Below are 24,840 nucleotides of genomic sequence, written 5' to 3' on the forward strand. Positions count from 1 at the left end.
AGGAATGACCCAATAGCAAGGCTCCCCTACCTCTACTTGAAATTTCTCAACCTGTTTCAATGTCTGACTTTTAAGTCAGTAAGAAAGAAATAAGAACTAAACCAAATTCCCCCAAAATGTAAAGAGAAATCTTTCATCAGTAAGGGTTAAAACCACCCTTTTTAATGTTTTTCACCTTATATTTTTGCACCTATCTGACTATCTGATTATAGTCAGTGTTTTGTTATTTCAGACAAAAGATGATTTCCTGTGTGTGGCTGTAACTCCTCCTTATGCTCACCTTCTGAAAGCTCATAATGCCCACTACTTAGCAATAAGAATACTAGCTGTAGATTCCTAGTACATGCTATTCTATACTAGGCAATATAAGCTTTGAGAAAAACCTCCCCTCAGAGTCAAGCTGGCTGCCTCGCTCTTTAGCACAGCTGGGGTTGCATCTTTGCTGCCCGGCAGCGTAGGACCTTCAGAAAGCTATCGATCTTGTGAGAGTCCCGGCGGAAGCAGGACAAAAGGAAATTGAAGTTGATCAATTTGGATATCTTGTCCTGGCCGATGTTGTTGCCTCTGTAGGGCAGTGATGAGATGGTCTGAGCCATTGGTTCCATCTGGGAGACAACAGAGGCAGGGAAAGTGATTTAATGAGTGAAACAGCAATACATTTTAAGTGTTTAAGTGTTTTTCATCCCACACTTGCACACCTTGCCAGATAGTATGTTCAGACCATCTCCCAGATTCTTGGAGTGCTCCTGCAGCTCCTGGATCTTGTTGGATATGCTGTTCTGGGCTGGGTGAGGCAGGCTGTTAGCAGAGGCCGATAGGACTACCAGTGGGTCTGCCCAGGCTTGGAGCAGGGAACGAGCCAATGACAGCAGGTTTGACTCCTGGAGGAGAAGTCAAAAGACAAGAGATGAAAATGGAAGAGAAAAAAGTGAGAAAAAGAAAGGGAACAGGAAGATCTCAGGAGTGTCAAGCTTTACAGAGGTGGTGTTTTAGCTTTTGGATTGGATTGCAATAGCCTGTGCAGATATTCCAGTTGGTGTGTCATCAACTTGTTTAAAGATGCTGCAATTCCAACTTTTTACCAGCAGAGGTCAGTAAATCTCACTGATTTCTTAAAAAGTTAATATCACAATGAAATGAATGAAAAAAAATCCATTTAGTACTTCGTTGTAGCAATTTTTTTCAAACCGTAGTCATCCATTTACCAATAAATGCAATTTAATTTTTGTAATATTATGATTGAATCAGGTAAATTACAAAAAGGTTGGAAAGTTGTAAAACATTAAAACATCCTTGCTTCAGTTGCCATGCAACGCAAGAATTTATAATCAAGACCTCTTAGAATTGCAATCCAAATGTTGCTTTCTAGAGAAATATGATTATGATTATTTTAATCTCCCTTTTAGCTCTTTAGTTTGTAGCCATAGAACTTTCAGTCAAGTTTCAACTGATATCATAATGATTAGATAATGGCAAACATTTGTATTTGTGGGGGGGAACTCCTCTTTTAGGGAGATAGAATAGTTAGGAACATTGCACTGATGAAACACTTGACTCCCACAGGATAGGAGAGCCGATATGACATGTGACAGTGGCAGAGAGCAGATAAAAGGGAGGCGAAAGTGGCAAATAGAAGATCGAAGAGGTAAAGGCGAGGACATCACATCAGAAAGATTTTTTGAAAGTGACAGTCACTTACTGACACTTGAAGAGCTTGCTCCTTGTCATTGGGTGTCTCTAGGGAGGAGGTGTGGCACATTGCAGGGCGGGGCATGATAACCCGGCCTATAGGAGGGAAATGAGAGTCCTAGGAGGGACAGAGGGTGATTATTACTGTACTGTACATTGACAATTAACTAAAGCATAACTGATGAATAAATAAATGTTTCCATATGATGGAAAGCATTCCAGTTCTGCATGTTGATGCATAAATAAATGGAAACCAATGGCTGAAAGCTGGAAATCATATAAAAGCTTAAAATCTTGCACAATCACTGGCATGGTCTTTTAAGGTAATGAACATTTAAGGGTTTAACAAAATCTTACATCTTAGAAGATTCACAGTAATTGCTTTTTTTAATTTGTTTGTTTGTTTCATGCAGTATTTTCTTCCAGCTATCCTAAAGACATGAGAAAACTAGAACCGCAAGCAAGTGTAACTAGGTCTGAGCACTCCCATGCAGTTCTTGAAGACTTGGAGGCTCTCTGACCCAAGGTAGTCAGGAAGCCAGGAGCATCACTGAATAAAACAATGGTTTTATTCAGTGTTTTATTCAACAATAAAAACAATGGTTTGGGTAGGCTCAGATCCCATCACACTGCCAAGATCAGTAAATATCAACTGAAGTATTAAAGCATTACACAAACAGATACTCACCAGCTCTTGGGTGAGTATTGTGCTGAGGGAGTGCAGTTTGTCAGAGTGCTGAGAGGCTCGATCCAGCAGGTCGCTGATGGGGATGGCACTGCATGCTGCCACCGTATACAACACTATCAAGAATGGAAAAGTTACAAAAAAGACAGACAAAAAACGAAGAGTTTTTGTTTTTTTCAGTTCAGTCAATTTTATTTGTTGAGCTTAATGTCACATGGGCTTTACAACTCCACATCAGCCACACTCACCCAGTGAGAGGTGAACCACACCAATGAGCTGTTAGCTGCTAGCTAAATTACAATTAACAATTAATAAATAACATTACAACAAGAAGTTGTATGATCAGATGCTAACATATACCGTAACAGTGAAATTGGTTTGCCTACCCTAATGAGCCGCTGTAATTGCAGTTGGATTTCCAACCTGATATCAATGCAGCATGATATTTCAGTATTTTTTATACCTTCCCTCAAGATATTGTATGTCTCCTGAATCCATCCTACACCTGCATGAATGAATAATGATTGAATGAATCTTGTCAGCTAAAAAAATAGAATTACTCCACTTTTGACTACACACCATTAGAAAACATCTGTGATAAGGATTTCTTTAATTTGTTTTTTAAAGTACTGTAGTGAGTGGGACATTTTATAGTTGGAAAAATACAGTAAACGTGTCTCTGGTGGACAAACTATGTAATGGAGACACTGTTTCTAAATCACCTCAAATCTATCTTTTGCATTTTTCTACTTTACTGTTAATCAGCTGATAGTGATATATCTGTGATGAGCTTATATCAGGTGATATTTCGGGTGATTTACCTGTCTTGCTCTAGTGAGTACATAATGCTTAAAATCTTGATTAAATACTTTTCATTACAGTCACAGGTTGTACAGGGATTTTGTGCCCCCAATTTTCCATAGAAATAATAATTATTAACTACCTTAAAAATAGATACATCTCTCTATATGTAGTGTAATAGATGGTATTGTATAAATCAAACAATAAAAATGCAAATAATTTACCATTTTCAAATAATTTCACAGACAGATAAAATAGATAAGCCAGGCTCATCTCACCTGTCATGAAGAGTTTGCTGCCATTGGTTCCTCTGTGAGCCATTTTTCTTCTTTTGTCTCTTAGTTGTTTGTCTTCCTTTCTTTTTCTTGTTGCTGTTTCTCTCTCTTGCTCCATCTTACCTCTGTTTTATAGTTCCTTTGCTTCAACAGATTGGTTATGCAGCAGTGGGCTGAGTGTGCGCTAATTGTTTGGAACTTGTTTTGTCCAGTTCATAATGAGAAACATAGTCAAGGGGATTTGAATGGATGCAACAGGGTGCAGTCAGGTGCGTGTGTGTGTGTGTGTGTGTGTGTGTGTGTGTGCGCGTGTGTGGAAAAAGTTCCTTGTTGATCGTAATTAGGTGGATGAATAAAAACAGTGATGTTCACGCAGTGTTTTGTAATACTCTGACACGTGTCTTAATTCATCACAACGTCATTTGACGGTTAAATTACTAGTGATCGTTTAAGTCAATAACTCAGCTGACCTTTTCTTACTGTAGTTGCAGAGCATGCTAATTACCTGCTTCATGCATTCTCAAACTGAAAGGTCAAAAGAGCTCAAGTGAAGATGAATGAGATGAAGAAAGAGACAAAATATGTTAATATGAATAGAAAATCTAAAATCCTGAGATATAGTTACTACAGATTGGCCTCAATTATTGTTTCCAGTGCTCTCCCTTTATCTACATCCATATATCATATTTTACTTCAGTTTAATTGTGCCATGTTGGCATTTAGTTTAGTTTTACATTTGTTTTAATAGCAGTTATGCACTTCATCATTGTTCTGAAAAGTGGTGCACAAAGATGATTATGAAATAGATAGATAGTAGATAGATAGTAGATTAGTAACACTGGTAGTAGGAGAAGCAGATGCTGTAGCAGTAATACCATTAGTGACCTATGTGACTGTTTTCTTCATATATGTTTCAAATTAAATGTTTTTAAATGCTAAAATTCCATGATTTACTCTATTAATCAGTCTGTGAGTGTGTAAAAGAGATCAGTGATTTATTATTGGGGTTTTACAAAGCTGGGGCACTTACAAGCAACAGATTAAAAACAGAACGGTCAAAATCGAAGAAACAGAGGCAGAGATATCCTTACTTTTATTCCCTATTATCGGACAAGCTACAAAAACACTGGATCCTACGTTTCCCATTATGCAAGTTGGTAGCATCTTTCATCAGACTTCTCCTGCCTGATAAATACCCATGTCTTTCAGAGTTTCCGGGATGTTGGAAAAGCTCCCTACAGAGCGACAGAAGACATTACACAACTGTTTTTACAGTTGTGTAATTTCAGAGCTGCATGTCATTTATTGTTATGTTTCCAGTTTCAAGATGTTTGTTGTCACTCCGATTATACAAGTACAATTGTGTGAAATACTTTGGCTGTGATGCTGCATTACAGTAAAAACAATAAATAAATATAAATATAAAAAGACATATAAAATATAATAACAACATATAAAAAGACATAAAATATATAAATATATATTTTCCAAAATATACATAAAAGGACAGAATCAGTGAATTCAAACCCTATAGGAAGTTATTATAAAGACAGCACAGCACGTGTTAATGTGATTTTGTAGTTTCTCACATTAAAAGGGATTTCTTTTAATTGCTCCATGTTTCCATGTGTTGTGTCAGATCAAAAATAGCCATACAATTCTGATGCAAATACATTTACACTATGTGAAAACTAAATATATTTGCAACATCTTGCCTATTAGTTCTTCTGGTTAAACAAACAGTATAAAGGTCTGTAGGAGAGGTGACAGATAAGTTAATGGACAGAGGCAGTAACTCAATGGGGACATGTGGTGGACAGATGTGGAATGGCAGGTCCAACATGACAATGCAATCAGACTTACCAAGGAAATGGAGGAAGACGAGAAGGAAGAGGAGGATGGAGACGATCAAACCATGACAGAGAAAAGGCAGGCAGCTGGGACACTCTACCACATGACATTGCACACAGACAGTCTGTATCTCTGGGCTGTGAGCAAGTTTTATAAAATATTAAACTTTCATGGTGCATATTTGGTTGTGTTGATCCTGGCAGAAATTTTAATGATTAAATTAATTTTTTGAATCATACTAAGTCTTTTAAACTCCTCTTAAACATAGGTTAAATGATGTTTTGCTCTGTGCTCAACAGGCCATCTAAACAAGAAACAATATTAACTTTGTCTTCCTGTTCAGTTAAATATGTCAATCATTAAAAATAATAAGACATGTTATCCTATGTACTTTCTCAAGTTACAGAAATGGTTCTGCCTCATCTTTTCCGTAGTTAAAGCAGCTATAATCGATATTTTTTTTATCATAACAATGTGTGATGTGAGAGGCATTGCTGATAGTGATGAACCTACACAGAGTTATTATGCTGTGTGGAAAGTGCCAAAATTAAGACTACTGAGGGGTGTTGTGCTGTAATATGCACTCCTGCCGTGAAATGCAGCCCCTCGCATTCGCTTTGATATTGCAACCAAAAGAAGGGGGAAAAACTATCTCATATTTATTATTTACAGTCTTTAGAAGAGTTTTAAAGAGTGTAAATAACTTATGGTCTTCTCAACACAAAATCCTTAAAACACATAATTCATAATGGATAATAATGAATGCAAACCAATGCCTTTCTAATTCTACAACACCACATTCTGTGGAATATACTCCAGCCATAATTACAAAATGAAATGGATTTTATTTGGTGCAAGTTGAAAGTATTTCACATGGAGTTTCACACAGCTAAATAATCCTAGCTTTTCTTACCAACAATAAGTATGTGCTCTCAGTCGGGTTAGCCTGTATATAGGCTACTCACATAGGTCAAAAACAATAACCTTCTGATCCAGAATATCAGCTGTCCTGTAAATGTAACGTGTTCTACTGTGCCAAGTCATATAATCATATAACCTCTATGTTTCCCATGAGGGGGTTGCATTTCATGGCAGGGTTGCATATTACAGCACAGCAAAACAGGGGACAGGGCCTAGAGGCACCTATATCTATGCTGAAGCTGGCAAGTGATTTAGTCATCGATAAGGCAGTTTTCGTAAACGAGAGGCCAGCGATGCCGGTCTCTCATTTACCACTGCCATAAATTATCACCTGAATCTGCATCTCCCCTCAGCTTTACAGAGTTATATAGCAAGTTTCAGTTTAGCTGTTTGGCTGCCCAGCTGCAACTTTACTGTTTGGGTTCATTCTCACCACTTTCATAGTGTCTTTTTTAGTGTCATTTTGTCAAAGACCAAATGGCAAACAGACAAAGTTAGTGACCAGCTGGTAAATACTTTGCAGCTAAAGAGACAGACTCCATAACTGCTGGATGTGTAAATAAGTAACTGTTTGCTAACAAGGTAGCCGTGTCAACTTGTTGTTTCCACAGCCCCCAAGTGGCCAAAAAACCACTTAATGCAAGTTTAAAGTGCCCTGTAGAGTGTTTGACCACTAAAAGTGCTAGGAAGTAATATTTTTATGGATGAGTCACCCTTTTGGTCAACTTGGTGTTGGTAATGTGATGGAAAAGACTCCACGTTAGCAAACATAAATGTAAACATTACAGAATTGAAAATATTCAAAAAATTGTCTTCACAAATGTTTTATGAGGAAGGAAATGCATTTAATAAGTTTGTCATGCCTCAAAGATACACACAATATATTATTGGTGAGTAACAATAATGTAAAAATAACTTTATTTGTTCACAAGAAAACTCTTTGGGGTACCTTTAAGTTCATCACTTCTTTGTCCTTTACAGGAAACCTACTCAGAAAGTTACATATCCATTCTCCTTTCAAGGACACAGAAACTGTCGACACATTCTTTCACTGTGGAATAAACTGTGGGAGCCCTCTGCTTCACATGGACACTTTTTTGTTTAGGAGCACCAAGGTCACCCGCCCACCCCTGTATATCACCTATGACACTTTGCTTTAAACACCCGTCTGTGCTCTACTACCAGCCATGAGCCTCCTCCTTCTAATCTATCACACATCATGTATACATGTGCCAACATGCACATGCGCAGCAGGCCTCCCATGTGTGACCTACAGACTGACTTTGAATTCTCCTCTGATTCTATCACATGCAAGGTACCACCTCCAGTGATGGTAGTGTCTTGGGACACACACAAAAACATACAAACACACACACATTTTTTGTATTCAAGTAACCCAACTGCTGCAAGCGAATGTCCACTTGTTGACAGGAAAACAGTTGCATGGTGCTGGCTTTCTCTTACAAAGCAAAAATGAGGGTGTGTGTGTGTTTTTGGTGTTTGAACATGTATACAGTGTTACTTAGTCAGCATTGGGCCTGAGGGGCTTATGCATATCAGCAAAGAACATTCACATAATAGACAGAGATAAGAAGGAAATGAAGGCTGGAAGGCTCTAGAAAGGATTGTGAGCAACCAACGTGAGGACCACAGGAGCCATATTTCACGGTTTTATGGGTTGAGATGTCAACCTTGCTGCAGTGCACTGCAGCCAGGCAGACATATATGTTACACATGTTGCCCCTCTTTAGCTCTATGTCAACCCTCATGGAATCTCAAACGGGAGTGTCTTCTTTTGTAGTCTGTCACCCTCCTGGCTTAAACTTCCTTGTGGTTCTTTCTTTTTTTTCTTTCTGTCTCCCCCCTCCCCCTCTCAGCCCTACCCCCCGGCACTATACATGCACACACACATGTATGCACGGCCATAAACCACAGCAACACACCCCCTTTCAGTGAGATCACATTCACTACAGAGCAGTTGCAGCACACTGAGCCCCCTTGGCATTTTCTGGTGACTCCTGCACACACTTAGACCCACTTTTGAGCTGTCTTACTCAGGACCAAGACGTCCCATCTGCAGATAGGTAGGAATAATGGCATTGTTTGATGAATTCAGTCTCATATGCTGGGTTTCTGCACAGGAAACCACTTGTGTTACTTAAAGTACATGGTGTTCCTTCTTGTGTCCTGGTGCACATGGACTCACAAAGAGGTGAGGAATGGGTTTCCCATTAAAGCACATTTCTATATGCTTCCCAGAGAAGCTCTTTGTTGTTTAAAAAGTTTATTTCCATACAACCAGCATGATTTGAACACCATGTACTTTGATGAATAGAACAGTGATTCAAAATATATTACACACAAAGCATTACTTTAACAGTTATTTTTCTATTTTATGTTGCCATTGAGTCATAATTTGTACTGTACATGATTTCTAGCTTTGTCTTGTGTCCTCTGCCAGAGAAATTTTGAATTACTAAGCATTATTTCTGCAAGAGAAGGTGAGAAGAAGAGGTTTTTCCACCCAGAGTTAATTGGTTGACATTTGATGCTAATGTAATTTAGACACTGCACACTTTTTTCTCTCTTTTTTGAATATGAATGAGCAGCTAGCACTATTTTAGGAAACAGCAGAGGCCATGCAATTAAAGTGGATTGTGGATTGCGTTAAAATTGTCTTTGGCAGGTAACACAAGCATTTTCACTGAGGACTGCATATACCATAATTCATAGTCTCGTGTACAACCTTTGGCAGGTAAATAGTAGGGGGAATGATGGCCACAAATCACAAAAAGCTGTTTGGTTGAGACACGCCAGGAAAAGTTAGTTAAATTACTTTAGTTTGTTTATTTTAAAAGGGATTTGTGTCTTTGGGAAGTGAATAAATGTGTTCATCATCAGAGATTTATTTCATAGTGCAAACATTGCAAAGGAGTTACCTGTTTTCACAGTTTGTGCAAAGAAATAGAGCAGCATACTGCAGCATTCAGACTGCTGGTGCAGTTTGTTGCATAATGTCTGCATGGTGATGGATGTAACATTACTCAAGTGTAAGTAATTTGTTGCAATAGTAATGGATAATCTACAGTCATATTTAGGTCCTAATTTTCACAGCATGCAGATTTTACTTTTATTTGTAGAACAAAACATATTTATGTATGAGGACAGTGGCATTATTTCTGCAAAATAAGGTGAGTAGAGGTTACTCCACAGAGCCAGCAATCAAAATCAAAATCCCAGGGATGCAAATGTTCTTCTGCCTCAACTTTTCCATGTTTTAATATACACTGTGGAGTTTTTGCACAGAAATCTAATAAAATGGAGCTGCATTCATTCCATGTGTGGTGCTCTTAGCATTGATATTGCATTGAATATGAAGAGGCCATCAACAGTTTAATATGAATCATTTTCTTCCAAAGGTAGGAAATACTGAAAACTGTTCAGTTTGGTGGCCATCAATATTCCACACATGTTCTCAAATGGTGCATAAATGGGCCTCAAGATGAAAAATCTAGTGGGTACTGGGCTTCAGCAGAAAATAGCACAAAATCTTACCAAAAAAACTGAGCTAAAAATCACATTCCTGCAGCTGTTGGGCTCAAAACTCTTTGTGAGATGTCTTGTTGAGTCATCTTCTGTGACCTTGGAAAAACTTTGGGTTTGTTCAGACAAGGACATATGGCTGAATGTGGCCACTGCTCCCATGCTGCACAGTGTTGAATAAATGCAATATATAAGTATATTGTTTACTAATGATAAAAGTCAGTTTTGAAAGACAAATGTCCTTCCACTTTGTTTAGCCCAAAATCATGTTGCTTCTGTTGCTCACCCTTGTTGCATTACATTTCCTGACCTTTGAAGCTAGCTGCCATGTGCTGAGAGGAAGACTGCAGTAGCATCAAGATGCTAAAACCTGATGCACAAAGCTGCCACTAGGTGGCACAACTCAATGGACAGATCATGTTGAAGGATTGGCTTCCACTACCATCATGTTCCACCCCCTGACACACACACACACACACTCACACACGGCACTTAATTGATTCCATCACATTGTGCATGGGCTTTGAAACGTATGACTCTGACTTCAAGCCAATGTGAGTCTTTCCCCCTCTACTGAAACATTTAGTATTTGATAAGCAGATATTCAGCCTGGCATTAATCACATGTCTCAATGACTTCAGTGTTAAGCTAATGTGTCTGTGCCTGAGTTGTACAGTTGGGAAGGAACCAAGAACCCCTCTTGGCATTGCAATAGCACTGTAAGCATCAAACCACTTAATGAATCTGACATCAAGGGAACCTCAACAGCTCCTACTTCCCCTCCTCTGTCCTTCCAACCTGCTATCTCTGGAATGTGTTTCCCAATCTTCTACCTCTGAACTTTAGTTTGGGTCACTACCCTTTCACCTTTGAGTCCCCCTCCCGCCCCCGACCTCTGTGTACACATGTGTGCTGCCCTGTCACATGTTTTATCTCCTCCCACCTCCTCCTGTGCGCCCTCCCCTTTCACCAACTCACTCTCATTTCCACTGTCTCTCTGTCTCTCTCTCTGTTGGTGGCGCTCGGATCCATAGGCGTTTGGAGGACAGGAACAGGACAGGACACGCACCCTCAACACACAGAGCACCACAGACATGTCGGACTCCGAGACCGCCGCTGCCCCTGCTGAGGCCCCCGTCCCCGCTGCTTGTGCCAGCATCAAGGCTGACCTGGACAAATGGTAGGTGATGGTGTGCATGTGCAAAGAGATGTGCAAAAGAAAAAGACTAAATGTGTTTCTTCTTCTTTTGCACAACCCTCAGTGAAGAACAGTCCTTCAGTCCTTCTGACAAGCTCTTGCAATCATTGGTCCACCTCTGAAGGTTTTGCAAGTTCTTCTCTGGCTTCAAGGCTTGCCTTCAAACATTCAAGCTTGTCTTCTGCTCTATATTCAGAGATCATCTGAAGGTAGAGAGGCCCTGAGCAAAAACCAGATTATTTCAGTCGTCGATTTGCTTGAACGTTACCTAACAAGCTATGTAACAGCCAAAAAGAAAGGGAGCATCGCATTCAAGTTTGAAGCAGAAATGCAAAAAAATTCTGAGCTGATTTAACAATGCATAGGGCTAACAGGGAGGGGTTGGCGATTAAATTGGAGGACCGCAGCATCCTAAAATGCGCCATTCTAAAATGGAGTCTCTTCAGAGGACACTGTGGTTGGCGCTGAAAGCCACCAAGAGAGAATGAATTGGATCTGAATTCTCGCGTGTTGAAATGTAACTGAATTCGACATGTTAGCAGGGTGCAGGGGTAAAGGTTATGAAAACTTTGGGTACCCAATTTAGGGGAGAGTGATTTGGGGGTTAATGATATGTGGCAGCGGGGTGATGTTTGATGCTCGCCTGTACGCATGGATGGAGGCTGGGAATCTGCTTACGTCACTACCCTTCCCTACCCAGAAAACCTTGCGTTAGCTCGTTCTGTTCGTCACCGCTGTCACTTCTTGCATCTTGCTGTGTCAACGGTCAGAGACACCAGCTCAGGGATATTTTTGGGTTTGGGTTTTTGTTGCACACATTTTCAGCAGACACAGAACAACATGGATGACCGCTCGGTGTGTGTGCAGCTCAGGGACATGACACTTTGCTGGACATCTCTACATACAGTTACCATCAACCCTCCACACCTCCTCTTGAGTCCATTTTGACAGATAGGGGTTTTTTTTGTAGATGGCAGCCAGGCTGGGGCTTTGAACTCTAATCAAATGGATTATCATGAGCAATTTGTTAGTATCTTTACAGTCTTGAATGCTTGGGGAATAGTTTGAGTTTCGTAATTTTTCCCTTTTTCTGTTCTTATTCATTATAACTGAGCAAGATAAACAATTTTTTTGATAGTAAAGGCTGTCCAGCCTATTCCAGCCAGGCTGTTAGGCCATGATAAAGTGGCGGTGAGTGTGTGAAGCTTTTAGATAAGACAGCAAGTTGAGGTGAAGGAGGGAGGGCTGGCAGGGCAGGGAAGGCGTGGGTGATTGGGTAATCTTGTGTAAAAAATTTACAAGTGGAACTTTGTTTTGAATCAACAGGCTTGATAGTTAGTTTTAGATAAGAATGTCTAAATGAATCTTTGACAGCTTTATGTTCAGGTTATATGAATAAAACTGATCCATCATTGATAAATAACTTTAGCTGCTCTTGATTTGAAGCTGCCACATTTTTCTTCTCAGTCCCAGTGGAGGCATGCTGAGCAGCGGTGCCATTTATTGCAGCTTGTAAAAGTGCAAGTTGGTCTATCTGGGAGCTCTGGTCAAGGTCGGGACTCTACAGGGTGTTTAAAATGACAGTATAATAGGTTTACGGTAATAGGGTGTTTGGTCACTCATGCAACATATCATAGTTTCAGGTGATTACCTTATTGTATGTGGGCTTTCTCACAAAGAGCTGGTGTCAGGAGAACCTGAACCTATGACCTTGAAAAGTGGAAAGCCACGAGGCACCAGCACTTGCAAATGGGGCCATACATGTTAAGCTGCAAGTGTTAATCTGAGGGCCACAGTGGTATACAATCACATACTTAACCTTGCTCATTTTGGATCCTTGTCCAACAGGCTCAGGATCAAACCTGAGCAAACTCACATCGTGGCCCATTGGACAAATTAAAATCAAGATAAAGACCTGCTAGTCAGACATTTGAACTCAGGAGTTATAACTCTGATTTCTATCATCTATCATTTGACCAAGCTGGCAATGGTTGTTTAAATGTTTTAACACAACTTTGGTCTAATTTGTCAGCTAGAAATACCTCAACTGTCAAACCAAGTCTCTGCTCATCTTTTGCAAGGTAACCATGTTCCAAAAAGTTTTGTTTTGTTTTGACCAGTGGTGAATTTAATATGCTGTCATTGACCTCTATTTTGGATACTGCCATCTTAAGTGCCATTCAAGTGAACGTCTTTAAAATCTGCTGGGGCAAGCTAACAATTCAACTTCGATTAAGAAGATGGGAGACATGTTGCCCTGAAGGCATGGTGATCATTATAAAAGTGCAACATCTGGATCCAGGTTTTGTAATTATTTATATAATTAGGTTTGCATGAGGGAAAGTGTGTTCAGATTCAGATACTCAGCTGCCCCTCTGACAATGCCTCCTGCTCTGCATGTGGCCAATGATGTGATGAATGCTTCTACATATTACCAGCTGCTAAACTGAAGCACCGAGGAACTGTTGTTTCAGAACACGCGGCCGACCTGTCTGGTCTTTCCATTTTATTCCAACCGAGCCACACTCCAACGTAACTATAGATTTAACATGGCTGCCTATGTAATGTATACGAGAACCTCTGTGTATTTATAGTCAGCGGCTTTAGAAAAGTCATGGATAGAAGTATGTATGACTGACAATGTATATGTAGGATACCATGACATGTTCCCTGCTATAGATCACGTTACTGCTTGACCTGACACTCGCTTCTTTTAAGGACAGCCAAATAAGCAGACAGCCTCACATTCAGAGTCATACAGAGGCGGCCATATTGGCTTTAGGCACCCATGTGGTGGTGATAAACGTCTCTTAATACTTGCCCAAAGTCAAATTTCGAGTTTTTCCAGTGGATTTAGGACAGTTTTTTATATATATGTATACATTTCAGGCTGGGAGGTTTTTTTTTCATTTTTAAAGATTTTATTTTATTGTGGAAGTTATGACCTTGTCAAGGTCACACTCGCAAAGTCACACTAAAGTGAAGTATATGCAACAGGCTATAAGTATGTCTAACAGACAGTATTATATATTACATGTATTGCATTACATGTGCAATATTTTTACCTTTACGTCAGTCATTTGATTAATCCTATAATCCCAATAACTAAGGTTTTTGGCTACGTGTAGAGGTGAATAATTCTGCACCTCCAGCTGCTGGAAAAATGCTAGAGCAGTATTACTCAAATAGTCCAACAAATGCATTTGTTTCATTATCTGCTCTGCAAAAATGTCCTTTAAGTCAAATCTTACTTTCTTTAAACAAGTGAAAGAATGCAGTGCAGTCAGAATATTTTCATTTGTTTTTTTAAAGCAACTCAACTTGTTCCCAGTATTTTCTAGTTTCTAGTTTCATTTGTATTTACTCTAATGTGGTGACCAGCCTTACTTTTTCTAGTTTCTAGAAAATTCTTTCTTCTATTGAAAACAGCTTAAAACATTCTTGTTGTGCAGGCTGATTTTTTTTCTCAGTAGTTTTAAGAAAATATGATTTTTAGGACTCAATTAAAGACAGAAATGCTATTGCAGGATGATTTTTTTTTTGCAGTAAATAGTCAATCAGGATAATCAATACACAAACACACACACACACACACACAAATAGATCCATAGTGCCCATTTATGTGACTTAGTGAACCGTCAGTTCTTTGCTAATATTTACCATGTTCAAGCGCCTATAGCTAACATGTTAATTGGTGGTAAGCCTGTATACTTTGAGACTCCAGGCTCTTTCATGAGTTTAACATACATACACATACACACCCCTTTCCTTTTCCCTTCATAGACACACACACATACACACACACTCCGTCTCTCTGTTACTGATTGCCTGTAGTTCTATGTGCAGACATGCATGTACTATACATTCTTGCTAGTGGGAACTACGCTAGTTTCCATTGTGGAATTTGGTGACTCAGCAGAAGTCAGTAATCTGAGTGCTGTACTATAGTTGTGTCAGACTGGCACCAGTCCTCCTCAAACCCCCATATGCTGCACCATCTATCATGAATCCTAGTAGTCAACAGACATTATAGTTATAATTTCTTTGATCTTCTGCACTTCTGTGTCACTTGAAGAATCTTGTCAGATCTGTTGGAAGTTCCTTCAGTGTGGTTAACAAATATTGTTAACTGCAAGCTATTCTTGTAACTGCAAGAGTATCCAGTCCAACCAGAGGTACTGACATGAAACTTACATCATCTGTGTCTGATTTTGGGAAAAATAAACACCAGGTGATCTTCCAGAACACTTACAGCATTTCTGACCATCTGGATAACAAAATATTCTGTCTTCTGCATAATAAGTGAGATTTTTAACCAATTTCCAAAGTATCTCCACTTTTTCCAAATCCAAACAGACATGGTAACTGGAAATGACATGTCCATTTTATCATCTGCTATATTTGTCTATATTGATTTTACACTGTATTATTTTATATTTTCATACAAAGTAACATTAAAAAAATGTAATAAAATGAGTATTGACACGTCATTTCAGCTACCTGGATAGGAAATATAGTGGCAACTTGGAAAATACCTTTTTTATTGTGTGGCAAATAGAATAGTTTTTCATCCAGATAGTTCAAAGTGTCCTTGAGGATTATGACAAACCTTCAGAACAACGGTAAGTGTTATATAACGTTTGGATTGACAGTTATATATCTTTCTAAAAAACTGTTCAAATGTAATGGTAATACATGAAAAGCACAAATGGGGCTAGGGTAGACCTTAGCAACCTTCCTGCTTCCTAAAGCAGTGGTTCCCAACTTGGGGTTAGGGATCCCCATAAGGAGTCACAAGTTAAATGTGAGTAGGCATGAGATCATTAACAGGCTGAGAAAGCAGAAGAAACTAAGCAAAAGAACATTTCTGCTTTCTGTTTTCAAACATTCATTTTTTTCTGAACAATGAGTTTTGGGTTTTCACGCCTTTTACAAATTATTCAAACTAAACTAGGAAAGAAAATCAGTCATTTGTGAATCGATCACAACTGCCAAAAAGATTGGGAACCACTGTTCTAAGAAGAGGAAACTTTACTGATTCTTGTGTACTTAGGGACCCTCAGCTCTCTTGTGGACCCTCAGCTCCTCATCCGATAATAACATGGCACATTCAGCCTTAATCACATGATTTTTTGACTAATGATTGCCTTCTACATCATCTTTTACTGCCGCACCTGCTCAGTGATCTATTATGCATGTTCATCCCTGAGGACAGACTCCAGCCAACAGCCTAAATAATTCAACCCTCATTTCCTGATTGTGTCCAAGACAGGACGACATCACTCTCCACCCGGCCTGAGTGTTGATCAGTCAGAATTGAACATGCTGTGTCACTGCGTCAGGATGCAACTAGTGCACGATAGTCAATTTACAAATAACTTTATTAGCTTCCTGTTTTTGCAACTATAAGTGTTCAGTCTGGATTTACCCAAACGTTCATGGCCTGAGTTGAGACTTGCCACAGGTTGCCATGACAACCCAGTTTTGCCCCATGACCCTGTAACATGACCTTGCTAAAGAGTCGTGCTTTCTCTCAGGAGATTGTGTGATGGCTATGCTGGTGGTGATGTCATCGGCTCCTCTCTCTCCTCTGCCTGCACATCTGATCGCCCTGCACTGATGCTCTCTGTAATCCCCCTGTGTGAACACAATACACATGTATGAGTACAAATTAGGGCTGTGTAGCTTTTAAAATGTGGAATTGGATTAATTTGTAGCAAAGCCTGAGGGTTAATGATATTCTCGTTAAAAGAAAGTCAGAATTTTAATAGAGGATGAAACAGAGCCGTGCTACTTTTTGAAAAATACAAATCCGAATAGAGCCCCCATTCACAGCCCTTATATGTCTCTTCAATTCTCACTTCCTCTATTTTTGTACATGACAATGCTGAGACAGGGCTTCTGTTTTCAGTGTTACATAATAAAAGATCTTACGGGTTTAGATGACATTGGAATGACAGTTTCCTTTGAGTCGATATGGTTCCTCCATCCACCTCAGTTGCAGTCAGCTGCTCTTGGGATTGAAAATGAGGAGTACATACATACGTGTGTGTGTTGTGGTGATCGAGTGGTGCTGTGGCAGAATTATCTGACTGCACACCCTCGGGGTTAGACTTTTTGCAGCACTGATATTGGGTCATCAGCACCCATTGACTCTGTCTTTGGCACACACACACTCCGGATGCACGCTTGCAGTGACGCAAACGCAATGGCTCCCGTTTCCTCACTCACCCTCTGCCTCTATGGCACACTCACGAAGCAATACACCCTCTTCGCTCCGTCCCTCCTAGTAAAGTGCTGAGTGATAATCTGCAGCGGCCAGCTGTGTGTTACATCACAAACAGGCACCCAGCCACAATACAAAGAGATAAAGCTGCAGAGACGGCCCCATGTAACTCAACTAGTAAATTGAAATGGTTGTGACACTGTATGTGATAGTGTTGGTTTCCACACTCTTTAGAATTAGAGAAAACGGAATAGACTTTATTCTATTCAAATGTGTGTTGGAGTGATCGAACAGGGCTGAAAATGAAACTGTAGTGTGATACTACAGGTCCCAGAACTCTGGGGGCAACAAATGCTTCTTGAGCATAAACTGTTACATCTGTTTATAGTGCAGCCAAACAAACTCATATTGTTTTTATTAAAGAAGTCAGTCAATAATCTGCCTTTTTCCATCATATTAGGAGCAACTGCAATCTGATTTCATGCTGCACACAGTGCGAGTAGTTTTCCACCCAACAGAGGGCACATAAAAGGAGATAAGGAGTTTTATTACTCCCTGCAGTATTTAAGGCTGACTCGCTATCAAAAAATGCCAAAAATGTTTGATTTGATTCGACTATTCTAACTGACCTCAGTGACTAATGGCAGGTTTTCTGTGACTGCTTCACAATAAAAGCCACCCAGCTGAATGCATTTAACATAGCAAGTGTTCAGTTTGCATTAGCAGGAACTTAATACACCTCATGCTCTGATACACCTGTAGGAGAATGAACAGTAAACAGGGAGGTCGATATCAATAATATTGCAAAATTACAAACAGCAACATACATACATGTATGTGCTATGAATCTCTTATGGATGTGAAGATGTGAGAATGGTGGACTCTGCCACTAATGATCAAAACTACTGTCTACTACTACTAGAAAGATAATTACTGACCGTCAATCAACTGAGTGGCTATTACTGAAAATATGCCGATGGTATCAAATGGGGTTTGAGTTCATGAAAATCTACAGGGTTATAATTTAAAGGGATCATGCTAGTATTATTCTATATTTTTCTTAATGTCAACGAATCCTGTAAAAAGACCAAAAAGACCATATTACCAGCTTTTGTCCTTTAAGGCCTCTAGATATTGGATAAAAGTCAGGATGAATAATTAGGAGACCTGCTCTTCGATGGAGGAAAAGCAGAACAGAGGGAAGTGTAGACATCATAAAGTGATGGGAGGAGCTAAAGGATGGCTTCACACTCACGTAACATGAAACCCCTCCTCCTGTGGGCTCACCCTTTTACCTCTGTGTCTTGTCATCTCTGCATTATCACGCAACCTCCCTTTCCGGTGTCCTACCAAACAGATGGGCTTTCTGTATTCCTCACTCCTCCCTCTGCCCCCTCTTTCTCTGTCTCTTTCCCTCCCTCCCGTCCTCCCTCCCTTCCTCCCCCCCTTTCGCTTCATCACCCTAATGCTCTGTGGCAGTGTCGGCTGCTGTGTTTGCTCCTGCATGGGAGCCTGAAATAATCTCTCAGCCTGCACTCACCCTTTCTGTCTCTTTCCCTTTCATTCCTTTTTGTTCATTTTTCTTTCTTTGTCAGCCAACACATCTCATTTGATTTTCATTAATCAGCTACAGAGTGAATTCCTAGAATCCATTTCAATGGATATGTTTGTTTTGTTGCTAAATAAAAAGTAGTTTTGATCAAACTTGGTGAGGGAGATCTTGCATTGAGGGAGGACACTTGTCACCTTGACAGTATTAGTCTTTAGTTCATATAATCCTCAAAAGCAGGAAAATCATTTTTAAGTGATCCTTTACACATCTCCTCATTTATTTATCCTCATCCATCCTCCTTCATCATGAGGGAGAAAGAGGAATCAGACTATGGTGATTCTGCTATTACTCTAATTTTGCCGTTTCTTCCATTAAAATCTGTTAGCACATGAAACAAGCATCTGTTTTGTCAACAGAATTAGTTGTACTGGGACTTAGTCCAGTCCACTACTGCTGACAAAAGCCAGACTAAATCTCTCTCTCTCTCTGCCATTCCTCTCTCTGTTTTCTATTCCAAGCCACGTGCCATTTGTTTGAGAAGGTGACATTGAAATGCGACAGCCGTTTTTAAATCATAAGGTACTGCAATCGACTGTGATCTAATTGTCATTAAACTTTCTTCCAGTGTGGCAGAGAAGGGAGCCGAGGGATGCAAAGATCTGATGGAGGCCTTTGCTGCTTGTGTGAAGAGTGCGGCTGAGGGGACGTCATGAGGAGTCGCCCCCCACAACCTCAAATGTAAGCATGTTACATCATTTGCTGATTCATTCATGGTCAGCAGCGAGCGCGTTGAATTAGGGTTTAATAAAATACTGTAGCATGATGCCTCGTTTGAAGAAGAACATTCAGTCAACACTGATTGAAATCTTGACACATGTCACAGTTGGAAAAGAAAATGTGTCAATAATAAAATTAATTATGGCTGATTTCCATTTAGCTGCTTCAGTTTCAGGGTCCTGATGTTGTGCATGTTGGTTCACTGTCACATTGTCATGACTACTATCACAAGTCAAAATGCTGCGAGAAGTTTTTAAAGGGTTGGTACACTAAAATTACAAAAGATAAAAAATGATTTTCACCACTTCAGTGGTATCTCACCATACTGATAGTTTTGGTTTAAGTTGTCCAAGTTTTGATTCATTAGTGTCTGAAAAACTTTGTTAGAAAGTCGTTCCATTAAAAACAGTTCACAGAAATGTCTGTGGGTTATCGTGTCGACTGGATTCTCAAGTTATTTTCCAATTGTTTGAGAGCTTCCAATGAAATACCATTCACCTCAACTGTATTAGGGTGGAAGTAAAACCAAAACCAGAAATACAACACTGTTCTGCAAGACTAAATGAGTCCATTCAGCCAAACAAGACCAAAGCACAGTGATGCTTTTGGACTGCAACTTTGAACTAAGACTCCATTCATGTGACCTGTATCTGTCTGATTTTTAAGGAAAAACACATGTTAATGCAGGTGTAAATGCACTCAGAACACATTGTTATTAGAATGCGATCGGATTGTCCAGACCACGTCTGGAGGTGGACTGGCTTCTGTTGTGATCAGATCTCAGCCAACTTGAAAGATCATCCAACTCCACCTCTTCCTACCTGCTTAAGCAAGTGCTGCAAAAACTACAAGTAGTAGCGTAGCAAACAAATCTTCCCTCACAAAAAGTGATTTAAAAATGACTGATGCCCATCCATGGCCAGCCCGGCCTAGCTATTCATTTATTGAGATCTGATCACAATACGAGCAGCACTGAGATAACAAAACAGTTATTAATAAAAAAGTGTAGCTAGAGCCTAAAAGCACATTTCCCCACACTCCTTTCCTTCTCACCTTCTCATATCTCACCTCTTTCTCCTCTTTTCTAGGTCCACTGCACTGAATCCTCCAAGTTCCCAGCATTCCCTTCTGCACAACAGCACTGGACTGAATGATGACAACGACAGTGATGATGAGGATGATCATGGTGTGACTAACATTGTGTTGATTCGGGCTGAGTTTGGGATCTGGCGGCAGTAACCAGTTTCCTCCCCTGTCCTCCCCCCTGTTTTAGCCTTATCTGGCGTCCCTCAGTCTTACCGCCATTCCCCTTCTCCCTCTATGGCTGACTTACAGTACATCGACTTGTAGACAATTCCGTAGAGCCGATGGGCTGTAATGTAAATTGTCGACTTGAGATGAATACTTATAAATGGAAATAAAAGTATAAAATAATTCGTATAAAAACAAATTGTGATTTTTTACATTTTTTATGTTTTGCCTTATTTGTTTTGCTGTTTGGAGAAGTCACTTTCTTGTGTGTAGTTTGTATTTCTTAGATTGTTTTTGGGTGTATATATATTATTATTCCCATGGCTGAAATGAAACAACATGACAGATTCATTAATTTTCTTTTAAACTCATATTCCTGTTCAAAATCACAAGTTGCATAAGTGGGTAAGACTTGTTAAGGAAAAGCATGAAAACCCAAACAGTAAATTATAAGAGTAGTTAGAAATTTTGGGAAATACACTTATTCTCTCTCTTGCCAAGAGTTAGATGAGAAGAGTGATACCAATCTCATGTTGGTACAGTACATATGTGCTGGAGCCAGCAACTGGTTAGCTTAGCTTAGCATAAAGACTGGAAACAGGGGGAAACAGCTAGCCTGGTTATGTACCCTCCTCATCCTCATCCTCCTCCTATCCACCAATATTTGAGGGTGTAAAAAATCTGCTAAAAGATACACCAGACATTTTTTTTTACATGAGCACATAACATTTTAAGAATTGTGACCAAGATATGTAGACCTACTGAGCAGAACACAGTTGGAAAATTGATATATAACCACATATTTCTAGTTTGATAGTAGAGAAACATGGACATGGTGAAATATGTCTTATCTTGCACATTTTCAAAGAGTATGCAGTTGATGTGAATGTGGAGGTTTTTTTCTTGACATACAGTGGTATGATTGAACTACCTGTATATATTTATTATCACACACAGATAGATGTATATCTGCAGGTTCAGTGAAAGTTGCAGAACATACTATTTTTGTCCAGTGTAATTACTTAATAGCCATACCATACTATTTAATTGGAGCTATTATGACTGTCAGAGTAGGAAAAGAAAAGAGGATTGAGTTTTCAGGTATTGGATAAGTCATCTTAACATTCGTATCACAAGATCTTCCTCAGCAGTTGGAGTAGGAATGTTCAAGTGTTCAAATTTCCACTTTTCTGAGCACTTTAAAGACCTTTTGTCCATGTTGCCTTAAAAGTTTAATTTGAAAGTTCATTTTTTACCTTGGAAACCGTTATTTGACAAATCAATCTCATAACAAAATATGGTTAAAATATATATTTTACACAGGTTAAAATATGTTTTGGTGAGCAAACATGTTGCAAATCAGTCAGTAGTAAGTTGAGGAATGGAGTAAATTCCACAACATGCATCGACAGAAACTTTCTTGAGAGGTATTCAGCTAAGCACTGCCTAGAGAAACCATGTGAGAGGTGATGGGTCATGCACAGAGTGGTCAAGAGAGAAGTCTGTGGTCACACACACATTCACAGACATACACTGACAAACAGATATCATTACCATCAGCTGTCGGTTTTGCTCTTCTAATCCAGTCCCAGAGGGTAAATTCAGACTCTTTTTCTTGTCGCACCAACACATTCCCAGATTAGCCTGTCATCTGCTTTCACTCACAGCCTTGCTGTCAAGGTTTGGATGTAAAGCCAATATGAGCATGGTTGTAATAACTTAAGACATAGAATAGAAAATAAAATGTATCTGTGCAGTGAGTGTTAACACTGATTCAAGACAATGCAGTACACTAATAATTTAGTCCTGTATTCTATTTCCAAGCTTAACCAAAGTAAAAATATATCTCCATATAAAAAATAATTACAGTTTTAGTTATGATCTCTCTCATTTTTGAATACTGTAACCAAAAGTGAACACAAGAGGGAGCTGTACCTTCAGTACTCACTGTGTATTAGGCCATTTTGTTGTTGCATTGTGACCTACACTACAACAACATGTGACCAGCATAGTGTCCCATAAGACAGTCAAGGTGTGCACATGTGATGTAACTCACAGCTTATGTGACCTGTGTAAACAGGTGTGCTGTGGTTCCAGGAATGTCCCCCTGGTATCACTATGTGAAAGAACAAACACACACAAGCACACACACACACACACACACATGCATGTACGTATGTCCTGCTGGCGAGGTCTCTCCTTTGACTGACTTATTAAATGCTTAATTTTTAACCTTATCTTTACAGGACTCCTGTTGAACAAAAGAAATGGTAGCATCAATCATTCATTTGCAGTAAATGGCAACACATGTTGCAGTTACATGAACACAGCAACAAACTGCAAGTCTCTGCTCTTGACATCAGATATACCATCCAACCACTTCAGAGGGGCGTATAGCTGAATGCCTGAGCGGGTGTGGGGGGGATACAGTATTTCTGACTCTGCAGAGAAGAGCCTAAAGGGCAAAGGGTAAAGGAGAGGCATGGCAGTGTGTGTGTGTGTGGGGGGGGGGGGGGGGGGGTCAATCTAATATTAAATATACATATATATATATAAGTATGTATGTATATAACCTATTACCTCCAACATGCTGTCACAAGTGTCTATCTAAGTTTGCGGTATGTACAACAAAACAATGAGCTAAAACACTCTAAAAAGCTCCATAGAGCTAAAGTCCATTAAAAAGTCCAGTCTGTATAAACAAAATGACACTTTTCCAGACTGGACTAAAAGGCCAAAACAACTGAACAAGATCATCTTGGTTCAAGCAGGATAGAGCTTGCACATCATTTTGTCTGACCACGTTCATAGCTGTTTCTGAATGCCAACACCAAGTGGCAACTACCACAGCTTAAAGCTGAAGTCAATGCCATCGGATGCTGGCTACAAAAATTCCTTGGCTCCTCGAGACTCCCATTCAAAAAGCACCAACTTCTCTCTACAAATACTACATCAATAATTTTTTGACTTTTCAACGTGTCATTATGGTCTCAATCTCTAAATTAAGGACTAAAACTGTTGTTTTGCAACTAATTGTGACAGAAAGCTTGAGAGAGAAATTCAAATCCTGTCTACCCTCACACCTCTGCACACCAGACCAAACATCAGTTTTGTAAAATTACAAAAATTGTTAATATATCATTAATCCAACAGGCACTGTGCTTGAATCATACTGACACCTTAATAGAGGACACTCTGATGGTATAGGTAGACTGAAGGAAACCTTCAATGAGTGACATTTCTGGTTTGCCACCATCTTGCAGCCAGAATGGCTAAGTTTTTACATCTCAGCTGACTGTGACAGACATGTCAGTCAAGCACCCTGTCTTACTGGTTTTTATATTTTAAGATAAACATTTAATGTTTTCTTAGAGCAATTAGCGACCAGCCATTAAGGAAGCTTAAGACACTTCTGTCTTGATTTCAACTTCGAGAAGTTGGTTGACAGAGAGGACGCTTTACGAATGTCCTGTTTTGTATGTGTTTAAAATGTCATTTATTTTTGTAATACTCTTGTTTAGCAATGCTTGAAAAAATAAACTGAGCAAGAGATTTTATTTGTATCCTTCAAAAACAGAGCAGAATCATTCCCCTTAGTGAAAAGTTCATGAAAATTAAAGGTGGCTGTAATGCACCAAGAAACTTGCCAACAAAGGCAGAGAAGAAGACGACTGGAAGCTAGTAAACATGAATGTAAACAATGCTGAATTTAAAATACTTAAAACATCTGATTTGCAAGTGTTTTATGAGGTAAGAAATGCATTCAACACTTTTGTTTGACCTCAAGGATACACACAATTACATTTTGGTGAGTAACACTGAATGTAAACATAACTTTTGTTTGTTTACAAGAAAACTCAACAGGGCCCCTTCAACTTTCCAACTTTAACTTGACCAAATATTTGCAAAAATAACATTTGTATCAGTCTCAGCTGTACTTTGTGTTTAGTGCTAATTAGCAAAAGTTAGCATGCTAACACAATCAACTAAGACAGTTGACATAGCAAACACCTGCTAAACATCAGCATGTTAGCATTATTATTGTGAGCCTCTTGGCATACAGATGGTAGC

General features: G+C 39.4%; 1 protein-coding gene and 2 long non-coding RNA genes across 6 annotated transcripts; 1 reads left to right on the forward strand and 2 right to left on the reverse strand.

Moving 5' to 3' along the window:
* Window positions 1-281: 281 nt before the first annotated feature.
* prl (prolactin) lies at window positions 282-3,568 on the reverse strand. Its single transcript, XM_044332139.1, has 5 exons — window positions 3,454-3,568; window positions 2,378-2,490; window positions 1,700-1,807; window positions 699-881; window positions 282-605 (listed from the first exon to the last, which is right to left on the reverse strand). Exons 1-5 carry the CDS (start codon window positions 3,566-3,568, stop codon window positions 417-419), a joined length of 708 nt encoding a protein of 235 aa, XP_044188074.1. The 3' UTR covers window positions 282-416.
* A 4,610-nt stretch (window positions 3,569-8,178) lies between these two features.
* Window positions 8,179-20,952, forward strand: LOC122967466. Of its 4 annotated transcripts, none has more exons than XR_006398602.1 (4): window positions 8,179-8,306; window positions 10,800-10,945; window positions 19,367-19,479; window positions 20,607-20,952. It is a non-coding gene; the product is annotated as an uncharacterized LOC122967466 (long non-coding RNA). The 4 variants fall into 4 exon arrangements; XR_006398603.1 differs by lacking the exon at window positions 8,179-8,306 and adding an exon at window positions 10,305-10,319; XR_006398604.1 differs by lacking the exon at window positions 8,179-8,306 and adding an exon at window positions 10,470-10,484.
* Window positions 16,326-19,357, reverse strand: LOC122967467. The gene is made up of 2 exons (XR_006398605.1): window positions 16,898-19,357; window positions 16,326-16,600 (listed from the first exon to the last, which is right to left on the reverse strand). It is a non-coding gene; the product is annotated as an uncharacterized LOC122967467 (long non-coding RNA).
* Window positions 20,953-24,840: the final 3,888 nt, after the last annotated feature.

Source organism: Thunnus albacares, chromosome 17 (genome assembly GCF_914725855.1).
Source record: "Thunnus albacares chromosome 17, fThuAlb1.1, whole genome shotgun sequence".
Taxonomy (NCBI): domain Eukaryota; kingdom Metazoa; phylum Chordata; class Actinopteri; order Scombriformes; family Scombridae; genus Thunnus; species Thunnus albacares.

Bases quoted from the DNA above. Each gene is read 5' to 3' on its own strand.
- prl (XM_044332139.1), bottom strand. From the start codon at position 3,568: ATGGAGCAAGAGAGAGAAACAGCAACAAGAAAAAGAAAGGAAGACAAA. The intron at 882-1,699 runs GTAAGTGACTGT...CTTCTCCTCCAG, and splicing joins AGCAAGCTCTTCAAGTGTCA to GAGTCAAACCTGCTGTCATT. The intron at 606-698 runs GTGTGCAAGTGT...GTTGTCTCCCAG, and splicing joins TGAACATACTATCTGGCAAG to ATGGAACCAATGGCTCAGAC.